This window comes from Bos grunniens, chromosome 2 (assembly GCF_055505025.1).
Source record: "Bos grunniens cultivar Pamir isolate PY7600 chromosome 2, Bosgru_T2T1.0, whole genome shotgun sequence".
NCBI lineage: Eukaryota > Metazoa > Chordata > Mammalia > Artiodactyla > Bovidae > Bos > Bos grunniens.
The window spans coordinates 46,799,348-46,811,390 of NC_141166.1; the positions used below are offsets into that span (position 1 = coordinate 46,799,348).

General features: G+C 36.2%; 1 protein-coding gene across 3 annotated transcripts in view; it reads right to left on the reverse strand.

Annotated features, from left to right (window-relative positions):
- Positions 1-12,043, reverse strand: part of STRADB (STE20 related adaptor beta) — a 31,443-nt gene that overhangs the window by 1,691 nt on the left and 17,709 nt on the right. For 2 of the 3 annotated variants that reach the window (XM_086345947.1, XM_086345938.1), the window contains exons 4-10: positions 7,876-7,975; positions 4,553-4,674; positions 3,532-3,640; positions 2,565-2,688; positions 1,347-1,518; positions 941-1,045; positions 533-777 (exon numbers count right to left, since the gene is read on the reverse strand). In XM_086345947.1, the coding sequence (XP_086202073.1) occupies positions 533-777; positions 941-1,045; positions 1,347-1,518; positions 2,565-2,688; positions 3,532-3,640; positions 4,553-4,674; positions 7,876-7,975 (977 nt within the window). The remainder of the gene's footprint in view (positions 1-532; positions 778-940; positions 1,046-1,346; positions 1,519-2,564; positions 2,689-3,531; positions 3,641-4,552; positions 4,675-7,875; positions 7,976-12,043) is intronic. The other variant, XM_086345955.1, reaches the window with a different exon arrangement.

Genomic DNA, 12,043 nt, shown 5'->3' on the forward strand with positions numbered 1-12,043 from the left:
AGAATTCCATGGACTGTATAGTCCATGGTGTCAAAGAGTTGGACACGACTGAGTGACCTTTACTTTCACTCCATGACTTAACATTTATTAGGCACTAACTAATTATCCTAGGCATTAAGGAGCTTAAAAAAAAAATTGACACCTTATTTCTAAAATATTAATGCTAATAGTTATCTATGATAATAATTACTTTAATACCAGCAACTAACACTCTTGTACTGCTTGGAAGTTTCTAAAATGGCTTAATATAAGCATAGTAACTCATGTCCAGAAACATTAACTGATTTTTGTAAGGGGATTCGGTTAGGAAATGATATAGTGGGGACTCAAGCCCAAGTATTGACTTCAAACCTAGTATTCTTCCCATTTCTTCACTGTCTCTACTTGCTTTAGGCACTGGTATTTTCTGGATTAGTCTATAGTTTTTTGGAAAAAAGACTGATAGAAGATTTGAACTTGGCATGAAGCAAATATCACAAAAACTTTTATGAAACACGGATGTTTTATGCTATTTAGATCTGACCGGTATTACCTTTTCTCAGGATCCTGTTGCAAACAGAGCTGTACCAAGCTGAGGAAGGCAGGAGAAAATGTTTTTGAGGAGGGTGTTTGCAATCTGTCACTATTTACGGTGCGAGTTCCACTAGAGACATGTACACTTTCTCCAATCCCAGAGTCTACACCTGATCGTGAATTTTTCATTCTGGATTCTGACTGAGGAAAAATACTGGCATCCAATGGACTGTAGGGAGGACCTTTCAGTTTCTGTAATAACATCTAAAAGAAGAAAATTTTCCTTCAACCTTTTTCAGGCAAAATATTAAAACAATAACAATGACAGTAAGGATCCTAAGAGTTTAAAAGATGTTTAAAAGAAATTATCTAGAACATAAGGGATCTCATGAAGGGAAAGTAGTTCAGGAATTTTGGCAGCACTTACCTGTGTCCTGGGCATGTCTTGGAAAGGAACCTGCCCACTGGCCAATTCACAGGCTGTAATCCCAACGCTGTAAATATCTGACTTTACATTATATCCATGTAAATCCTATAGAACAATTAATTTGAAGTCCTTTAGTGTAAATACCCTTTAAAAAGTTATATACATATGCTTTTTTTTTGATAAAGGATGGTGATTAATAATGGAAAAAACTCGTGAGAAATCAAGATACACCTAATATTTGATATACATTTAAAAATTCCTAACAATAATTTTGATAAGAAAGAATAAAAAAAAGTCTTGCAGTAGGCCTTTCATCAGTCTGAATGTAAGGGCACAATTGTCCTTTTGTCAAACTCAGAAGACACTCAATACGCATAGACAACCCAATGCAATGGCCACACCTGACCTGTCTCAGTAGTTCTGGACTCAGCCACGGCTGCACTGATGTGCTGAACTGTGGGAAATCATACACAGCCCTATGCCTCTGTCCGTGCTTAACCAAACTATGCAGGTGGAACAGGCCAGAGAGGGTCACTAGGCCATCACCAGAAATGAGGATATGGCTGGCTTTAATACTCCTAGAACAAAAAGAAACAATCCTAAATACTAAGAAATTGGCCAAGAAAGAAAGAATAGAAATATGGTCAGAATAAATTCATGTATTCCCTTGGAAATTAAATACTCTTTATAAAATAATATTTAAAGCACGAAGTTATAATTTAAAGTTAAATGCAATATTATCCAATAAAAGATAGCCTCTGATGGTATTAACAAAATTTATAAAGACATGCCTAATATAAAAATTTCCTTTGTCAAATATAGAAGAGCCTTGTTTTTCATTTGAAACATGGAAAATTGGAAACTAATAGAGCAGGATGGCCAATAGTCTGGTAAAGTATAATAAAAGCTTGATTAATTAGAATACTGTCAGAAATCTTCAGTTAACCAGAATGCTGCTAAGAAATAATAAACAGTAAGAAAAAAACCTTTAAGGAGGTAAAATAAACAATAAGAAAACAAGCTTATTTAAAAGTAACTTAATTAAAAAGGAAAAAAATTTCCCAAGTATCTCAGAGCAGCACTGTTTTCAACATTCAGCCGATCACTTCTGTACCTACAGTTTGGCAACTAGAGAACTGGTATTTAGTATGATAATCTCAATGTGCTACATACAAAAACACTTAAGAAATCAAAGGTTTAGTTACAACCTGTATACAATATAAACATGACATAAAGCTGAAAAGCAGGTAAAGCAGCTCTTTATTTGCTTAAGAAAAAAACAAAACACAAGAGCTAACTAGGATCCCACTCCCCACAGCTTATATGTTGAAACAGGCAGGTTCTTGTATCCCTCATCACTGAGACATGAGCTCACTGGAGGGCAGGCATTTCACCCCAGTGCTGAGCAAAGCACTTGGCACAGGGGAGGTGGGCTGAACATTTCTGGTGAATGAACCAAAAAATGTAAGCATCTACTTTAACTACTGGTCCTTTCCTCCCCCAATATTCATTTGCAAATTTCCTATCCTCCATTTTAACACTCAACTGTTTCTTCCTAAAAGCTCCCTAAAATATTTCTTCCTCTCAAATTCTTTCATTTTGTAAAGTACAAATAAGTACATACCTGTGAATACAGCCATTTTGATGCAGATAGTTCAACCCTCTCACTGCTCCAAAGAGAATGTTCCTTATTAAAGTTTCACTCATTCCTTCAGGAAAGTAAGTCCTCAAGAGTTGACTTGCTGAACCTGAAAGAGACCCCTGAAATCCTCAGATGAACACTAAAAGTGACTTTGTTTCTATGTTTTAAATGTTCTTATCAACAATCAACACATACACTCATGCTACATTTTAGAGTCTAACCATTTTCCTATGCAAAGGTAATTTCCCTTCAAGAATCTTTAAAAAGACTTTTCTAATGACATGCTAGAGATTAGGACAGTGAATTAATAATGCTCAATATTAGTGAAAAAATATATACTGTGTGAGAATATATATATTTTTAAACCCACAGGCAATCCATAAAAGCATTCTAAAAAAAATCAAACCTCTAAAATCCATTTATTTATTCAACACACCTACTGATCACTACTTTATGCTAGGTATTTTATGAGTACCTGGGGACACCAAAAGGAAAAATACATACATGATCCTGCCCTTGAGAAGCTCAAATCCAGAGAAGGAAGACAGATACACAGATGTTTACAATGCAGTTAAATTAGTTTACAAATGCAGAGAAACAAAGACAGGGATGGTGTACACAAGTAGGAAAACTACATCTACTTGAAGAAAAATAGCAGCTCTCCATTGACAGAGAAAGGAAACTGAAGGGAAAAAAGACAGTTTGTTCAAAGGCATGGATTTCTTGGAGAAATCAGAGGTGGTTTCACTGATCATGAGAGCCATTCTACCTTTTTTTCTAAAGACTAAATTCAACATGAACCAGATATAGAAATATATCATGAAATCTAAAATTGGCCAGGTTTATAAATTAAAAGTAGTAAACCATAAATCTAAGATCACACTCATCCTTAAAATTACATCATCCAGGCTAAACCATGAGTTATTTTACCTAAAATGAGTTTTCTTACCATAGGCCATAAAAGGAGAAATAACCCAAAGCCAGCTGCCAACAGTGAAAACAGTCCAGTAAGTTGTAATATTGGGATGCCGGAAAAAGTGGGATAGAATCACTGCTTTCTAGTATAGACACACAAGAGACAAGACATTTAAAAACAATGGTTTTTCCTTCATGATGAAGATAACAGCAGTGGCAGCTTACTAGTACTAATAATGGAGTTTTTTAGTACTAAGCACTGTTCTTGTACTGTCACGTCTTTCAATCTCACAACCACTACACAGAGTATGTGGCATTGTAATTCCCATTTTATAGAATAGAATATTTAAAAACAAGATAGAAAATTTGTTCAAGAGCACATAATTAATGAAAGTAGGACAGTCTGACTCCAGAGGTCATATTCAATAACTGTTCTGTGTTCTTATGATAGAAACATTTAAAAAATACATTAAAACATGAAGATAAAAGTCCCTTCTAACACTAAATGATAGAACCACTGTTAATATTTCAGTATAATTTCTTCCAATCTTTTTCTGTTCAATGTACATGTGCACAAATATGTTAAATACGTTATAAAAATGAAATCCTTTCTCTTTTTATATCAAAAATGATTAGTGACAATGGAAATAGTATTATAATATTCCTGAAATGCAATCTGTTAAAATTTATCAATTCAGAAGCTAATTTAACTTAGCTGTATGAAAAAGAAACTGTTTGCTTTTGTTTTTTTCTATTTTCCTATTATTTGTGACTGGACTGATGAGGAATATTTAAATTAATTTCAGAGCAGTGTTTCAAATATGACATTCATTTGAAGGAACTTAGAGTAGACACCAAAGTTTGAATTTATTTGTTCTTTCATTGATCTGGCTTCCTTTCTTTCCAATTCTGTAATTTTATGTTTATTAAAAGAAAGGAATCTACCTTTTTCTAACAGAAGTACTAATTTGTGAAAAAGAAAAGTTCTTACAAATGTATCTCCTCAAATAGACATTAAATTAGATGTATCTTTTTTTTTTTTTTTGTATTGTTACCTGTAAAGCTTTTAGGCGTTCTTCAGTGCAGTTTTCCAGATTTGTAATTTTTATAGTGACCAGTGTTCCTGTAGGAGTATGCCGTGCAAGATGGACAGAAGTCAAGTTGTCAAATCCCCTTCCTAAAATCAGACGTAAAACTCATGTTAAAAACCAAAGAGAGAAACTGATAACCTGGACTTTATCAAAATTAACTTTTGCTCTTCAAGAAAACACTGATAAGAAAATGGGAAGGCAAGCCACTGACTCAAATTATTAACAATATTTGTATCTGATAGGACTCACAGCCAGGGTACCACATAAAGAACTCCTACAGCTCTATAATAAATGACAAACATCCCAATTAAAAATTATGCAGAAGATTAAACAGGCAAGCCAAAAAGTAGAAAAGAAATGGCCAATAAGCACACATGAAAAGATGTTCAAGATAGAGGAGCACAAATTAAACACAGTATACCATTATATACCTATTGTAATGGCTAATACTGTGACTTGATAAACAAGTTGTGACATACTTCAACAACAGAATGTTACTCAGCAATCCCCTGCTCCAAGTCTCCGGCAACCACTGATATAATTTGTTTGTTATGTAAATAGTATCATAAGGAGTACAGTTTCTTAGGGTCTGGCTTCTTTCACTTAGCATAATGCTTTTAAGATTCATCCATGTTTTAGTAATTTCTTTCTATTGCAGAGTAATAATAGGACTTCCCTGTAGCTCAAACAGTAAATAATCTGCCTGCAATGCAGGAGACCAGGGTTCAATCCCTGGGTTGGGAAGTTCCTCTGGAGAAAGGAATGGCAATCTACTCCAATATTCAGATGGTAAAAGAATCTGCCTGCAGTGTGGAGGCCCAGATTCGATCCCTGGATCTGGAAGATCCCCTTGAGAAGGAAATGGCAACCCATTCCAGTATTCTTGCCTGGAAAATCCCAGGGACAGAGGTGCCTGGCAGAGTAATAATCCATCAAATGTACATACCACAATTTATTTATCTGTTCATAAGTTGATAAGGTACTTGGGTTGTTTTCAGTCTTTGGTGACTATAGAAATAAAATTGCCAAAAACATTCTTTAAGTAGACACATGTTTTCATTTTTCTCTGGCAAATACCTTCAAGCGGGATTGCTGGATCATGTATTTAGCCTTATAAGAAGTTGTGAAAATGTTTTTGAAAGTGGCTGAACCACTTTGCATTCCCACAAGCGATGTGTACGAACTGCAGTTGCTTGACATACTTACCAGCATTTGTTGCTGTTAGTTTTTAAACTAAAAACATCTAGAATGGTAATCTATTAACAGACATCTAATAAATATTAGTTTCCTCCCTCTCTCCACAGTCACCAAATTCTGCCACTTTTACTGTTGAAGTGAAGTTAATCTGAGGTTCATCCCTTTCTCCCCAGTATCAGCACCACTTGCCCAAGTCCTGTCCTTATTCTCTGGATAGACTGACTTCCTCACCTGCCCCACATTCTGAACCAGCACATGCACCAAAATCACTGATGGAGCCACTTCAAAAGCCTGTGCCAAGGTCCCATTCACTAGAAATTTTGATTCAGTAGGTCTGATGGGATTCATACACTGCAATTTTTAAAAAGACTCAGGTGATGAGGATGATACTTCTGGTTTTAAACCAGTGATCTTCTCTTTCAGGTTATTGCCTGGAACTGCTGCCAGTTGTCCTAAATTTAACATTTTATCAAAAGAAAGGTACTACAGTGCAGCAGCTGAGAGCTTAGACCTTACAAGGACAAAAGTCTGCTTTCAAATTACTTAAATTCTCAGAGTCTCAGTATCTTCATCTATTAAATGGGAGGAGTAAATGAGCGAGATGGAAAAAATTCATACAAAATGTTCAGCCTAATGCCTACTGGATGCTATTATTATCATCACTATTCCACAATGTCTCTTTAGCACAAAGTGTGAACCTCTATACACCCCATATAAGGTCTTCCACAATATGTTCCAAACCTCCTTTTTCAGATGTATCCATTTATTTTTCAGATTTCTCTCCTTACTGCCTATGTTCTCTTTGTTCCTGAATTTAGGCACAGAGCAACCATGTTGATAGTCCTTCCTCAGTCACCTACTGGAGTATTTTTTAAATCTTTTTTTATTGACATCATCTGAAAGTCCTTTTTAATTTGGGGAGCATTTTCTACCAGTGCTATTTTATTGTATAAAAAGTAAAATCCTTATTCTTTGTCACCTTGACCCCAGCAGGTGAGGGTCAATGATCTAAGCTTAGTCAACTGGAGGATGACGTAAGTGACAAAGGAAGCAGGGGCAGTCAGAATTCACTTAAAACTTATCTAAAATCCCATTTTTAGTAGAAATTTTTTTCATTTAAGTGTGGAACTCCCCAGTGGGGTCCAGTGTCTGGTGATAAAAGCACCTACTCATGTACATTAGCGAGGCTGCTCTTATGCTGTGACCCTTCTTGTGGTTTTAGCCACAGAGCTTCTCTTGGCTTTTTCCAAGTATATTTTTCTAGCCAATGATTCTGTGAGTTAGCAAAATTGCTCAAAAAATTCCTTCTTTGATTCTGTTGTTTGAACAAAAACCCTGACTAGAATATTTAGTAAACTTTTCCTCATACTTCAGGATCCAGCCCCTTTTTTGCCATCTTCCTTGACTCCTAGGAGAGTCACGATGAACAGTTGGATGCTCCATCTTCTCTGTTCCCATAACGCTTAGCATAGCTCTACTACAGTACTTTCCCGTACATAAGACAAAGCTGTCTTTCATGTTTATCTTCCCAGAGAGGATGTGAACTCCTCAAGTGTTTTACATGGCTTTATATCCCTGGCACCTAACACAGTACCTTTTTGCAGTGCTTAACAGATGTTTCTGAATAGTCAAAACAAATTTTCACATGTATAAGACTATAAATGATAACTCAGCCTGTTCCAAACCTAACTGAAAAAAGTTTCTACTACAAATGGAATTTTAGGTAAGGTTTTAAGTTAGAAGAAAGTAATTTGGTTAAAGGACTGTGACTGAAAAGATTCACATGATTTGATTTAATTCAGACAAATGATGAGAGGTTTCCTACAATAAAGATACAAATACTTATTCAGTGTCCTCCTCCTCTACAAGTACTTCAGTGAAAAAGTAAAAATTCTAGAAGGTAATCTTGAAAAAAATCTGGCTACTGTTTTAGGACAAATAAAATTAATAGATCCATTTGATTGACACAATTAACATTTAGTTCTATGATGTGGGTAACAACAGAAAAAGACTGCTAACAAAATAATCATTTGTCATCAATTTCATTTCTAACAATGATGAGTCAAATAATTGCACTGTATAATTATTACCTATTTCCACTTGGAGTTCATAGTGAGAAACATTGGTGGAACAGATCACTTCACTGGCTCTAGTGGACGAAGGCCGCAAGGAAAGGGTTGGCTCATCAACCTGCATTGTTTTGAAAACATGAAAACAAAATAGGTATAAACTTTTTTGGTGCCCCAACTGAGTCCCTTACTCCAGTATAAAATACTGATATTGTCTTTTCAAACACACAAGTGCTTATTAGGAAGGTATTGAAAGGTGGCTTAAGAGACTATTTTAAGATCCAAAAAGTATTCACAATAGCTAACAAGTTATGCCTATCAGCCTGTGAAGTAGGGTAGGGCTAGAGAAGCAGATTTACAGGTAGTGAAGAACACTTTTCTACTCAATTTTCAGGAAGCATTGTCAGGAGCTGCTAAGAATGGCTGTTGAGCCCTTGGGGTATCTAACAAATATATCAAGGGAAGAGATGAAAATATATGCAAATAGATGAAAAATATTCTATTCTGCTGTTCTTGCTTCAAGTGGTTGCCAGTTACAATCATTACACATTCAGCTATTCTGCTCAACTAGTGGAGATGTTAACAGTTAAGGAACAATTTCCACACTGTGGCTTATTAAAAGAAGCTGAAGAAGTTTTTCACAAGATGAGATGAATCAGAAGGGAGGTCAGAAAGAAAAATAAACCTCAGGAGATGGGAGAAAAGAATAGGGTATAGAAATCCTGAGTTAATGACCTACTACTGTGGCCTTTCACAGGGTACTATGGAGTCAAGAGTCCTAAGTCTGCACCAGATCCCAGGGGCAGTAAAATAACATACACGCAGGAGAAAGAAGTGACCAGCACCACTGGTGTCATATGATAGCCATGAGGATTTCCAAAAGACACTTAGTAGCCTTTACAGGCACCAGTAGGTGGCAGGAATCTTGTCATTACCTCCAAGGTAAAGAGAATGAAGAGGCAGTTAGAAATAACATTACTATGTACTAGGAATTCTGCTAACCACTTTTTACATTTGATTCTACATGTTCCCTAAACTTTTAAGAGAGCAGAATATAATTATAAGATCCTGGCAAAGGTGAATAAAGGTGAATAGTCTTCAAGAGGGATAAAAGACTGTAAAAAAGAAATTCTACCATATGACTGGAAATAATCCCAATGAAGAAAGAAATCTAAAAAAACCAATTCAATTTCTTTAGAATAGTAGTCTTATTAAACTCAGATTTAAAGAACACTATAAGAGACAGAATGAAGAGCATATAGCAATTTTTAAAAAATTCAAAGTGATAAGCTGTAAGTCTGTCAGGAAGGCTAGAGCACAGAATGAATTGAGACTTACAGTTCACTGCTAGAAAAAATATGGCATCAGATTATCAGATGATGGGTTGAAATCAGGCTAATAAACCTCTACTTTGCATCCATCAACTCCATTAGGGAACAGTCTTCTTTAAACTAAAGATGCACTTAATTTGTAATTAAGTAGCTGAAGACCAAAACAGATTGTTTTAAATAGCTTAAACCTCCAGATCAAATATCCTATTACATCTAGAATATTAAGTCTGCAAATACAGTAGAACTCAGGTGAGAAACCAGAATGGAAACAGTCAAACATTAACTCAATTTTGAGAAAAGGGAAAAATTATAAAGGGGAAAGCTTGATGCTGTTGCCCAGTAAGGTCTGGTATCAAATTACTACATAGACAGTTATGGACACTTAAGAAAACAACATTAGCAGTCACAAGAAGACAAAATAGGTTTACTAAGAGTAAATCATTTTGAACCTCAGCACTCTTTTTGATAACTAATTAGAGAATTAAAAGCAAAAATCATAGCAGTGTCCTTGTCCTTCTCAAACTTTTTAAATAATTTTCTAAAAATCAAAAGACTTGGCTAATGAATAGTCTAGAAAAAAGTGATGAAAACAATACCATTTATAATAGCATCAAAAAGAATAAAGTACTTAGAAATTAACCAAAGCAGTGAAAGGCCTGTACAATGGAAACTACAAAATGCTGCCAAAAGAAATTAAAGAAGACATTATTGAATGGAAACACACCTCATGTTCAAAGACTGTAAGATTTAATATTATGAAAATGCAAAGCATCTCAAATAGCAAAAACACCTTGAAAAAATAATTGGAAGACTCACTCTTCCTGATTTCAAAATCTACTAGAAGCTACAGTACTTAAAACAATGCAGTACTGACAGAAAAGACAGACATATAGGGCAACAGAACAGAGAACTCAGAAATCAAACCTCATGTATATAGTCAAATGACTTTGACAAGTGTGCCAACACATTTAATAGGGCTAGGTCACTATTTTCAACAAATAGTACTAAGAACACTGGACATCCAGCTGCAAAAGAATGCAGCTGGACCGTACTTAACAAAAACTAACTCAAGGCGGATCGAGAAGATATTTGCAGGTCACATTTCTGATAAGATGTTAATCAGAATACAAATTGAACTAAAACTCAAAACAAAATAAAACCCACCAACAACCCAATTCAAAAATGGGCAAAGAACCTGAATAGACATTTCTCCAGGAACACATGTATATGGTCAATAAACACATGAAAAGGTGTTCAACATCACTAATCATTCAGCTCAGTTGCTCAGTCATGTCCGACTCTTTTGCGACCCCATGAACTGCAGCACTCCAGGCCTCCCTGTCCATCACCAACTCCTGGAGTCCACCCAAACCCATGTCCATTGAGTCGGTGATGCCATCCAACCATCTCATCCTCTGTTGTCCCCTTCTCCTCCTGCCCTGAATTTTTCCCAGCATCATGGTCTTTTCCAGTGAGTCAGCTCTTCGCATCAGGTGGCCAAAGTATTGGAGTTTCAGCTTCAACATCAGTCCTTCCAATGAACACCCAGGACTGATCTCCTTTAGGATGAACTGGTTGGATCTCCTTGCAGTCCAAGGGACTCTCAAGAGTCTTCTCCAACACCACAGTTCAAAAGCATCAATTCTTCGGTGCTTGGCTTTCTTTAGTCCAACTCTCACATTCATACATGACCACTGGAAAAACCATAGCCTTGACAAGATGGACCTTTGTTGGCAAAGTAATGTCTCTGCTTTTAAATATGCTATCTAGGTTGGTCATAACTTTCCTTCCCAAGGAATAAGCGTCTTTTAATTCCATGGCTGCAATCACCATCTGCGGTGATTTTGGAGCCCAGAAAAATAAAGTCAGCCACTATTTCCACTGTTTCCCCATCTATTTCCCATGAAGTGATGGGACCAGATGCCATGATCTTCATTTTCTGAATGTTGAGTTTTAAGCCAACTTTTTCACTCTCCTCTTTCACCTTCATTAAGAGGCTCTTTAGTTCTTCACTTTCTGCCATAAGGGTGGTGTCATCTGCATATCTGAGGTTATTGATATTTCTCCCAGCAATCTTGATTCCAGCTTGTGCTTTCTCCTGCCCAGTGTTTCTCATGATGTACTCTGCATATAAGTTAAATAAGCAGGGTGACAATACACAGCTTTAACATACTCCTTTTCCTATTTGGAACCAGTCTGTTGTTCCATGTCCAGTTTTTTTCCAGAAAAACATTTATTTCTTTACTGACTATGCCAAAGTCTTTTTTTTTAACTTTACCATATTGTATTGGTTTTGCCATACATTGCCATGAATCCGCCACAGGGACACAGGTGCTCCCCATCCTGAACCCCTCTTCCACCTCCCTCCCCATACCATCCCTCTGGGTCATCCCAGTGCACCAGCCCCAAGCACCCTGTATCATGCATCGAACCTGGACTGGTGATTCATTTCACATATGATAATATACATGTTTCAATGCCATTCTCCCAAATCAAACCACCCTCGCTCTCTCCCACAGAGTCCAAAAGACTGTTCTATACATCTGTGTCTCTTTTGCTGTCTCGCATACAGGGTTATTGTTACCATCTTTCTAAATTCCATATATATGTATTAGTATACCGTATTGGTGTTTTTCTTTCTGGCTTACTACACTCTGTATAATAGGCTCCAGTTTCATCCACCTCATTAGAACTGATTCAAATGTATTCTTTTTAATGGCTGAGTAATACTCCATTGTGTATATGTATCATAGTTTTCTTATCCATTCATCTGCTGATGGACATCTAGGTTGCTTCCATGTCCTGGCTATTATAAACAGTGCTGCGATGAACATTGGGGTACATGTGTCTCTTTCAAT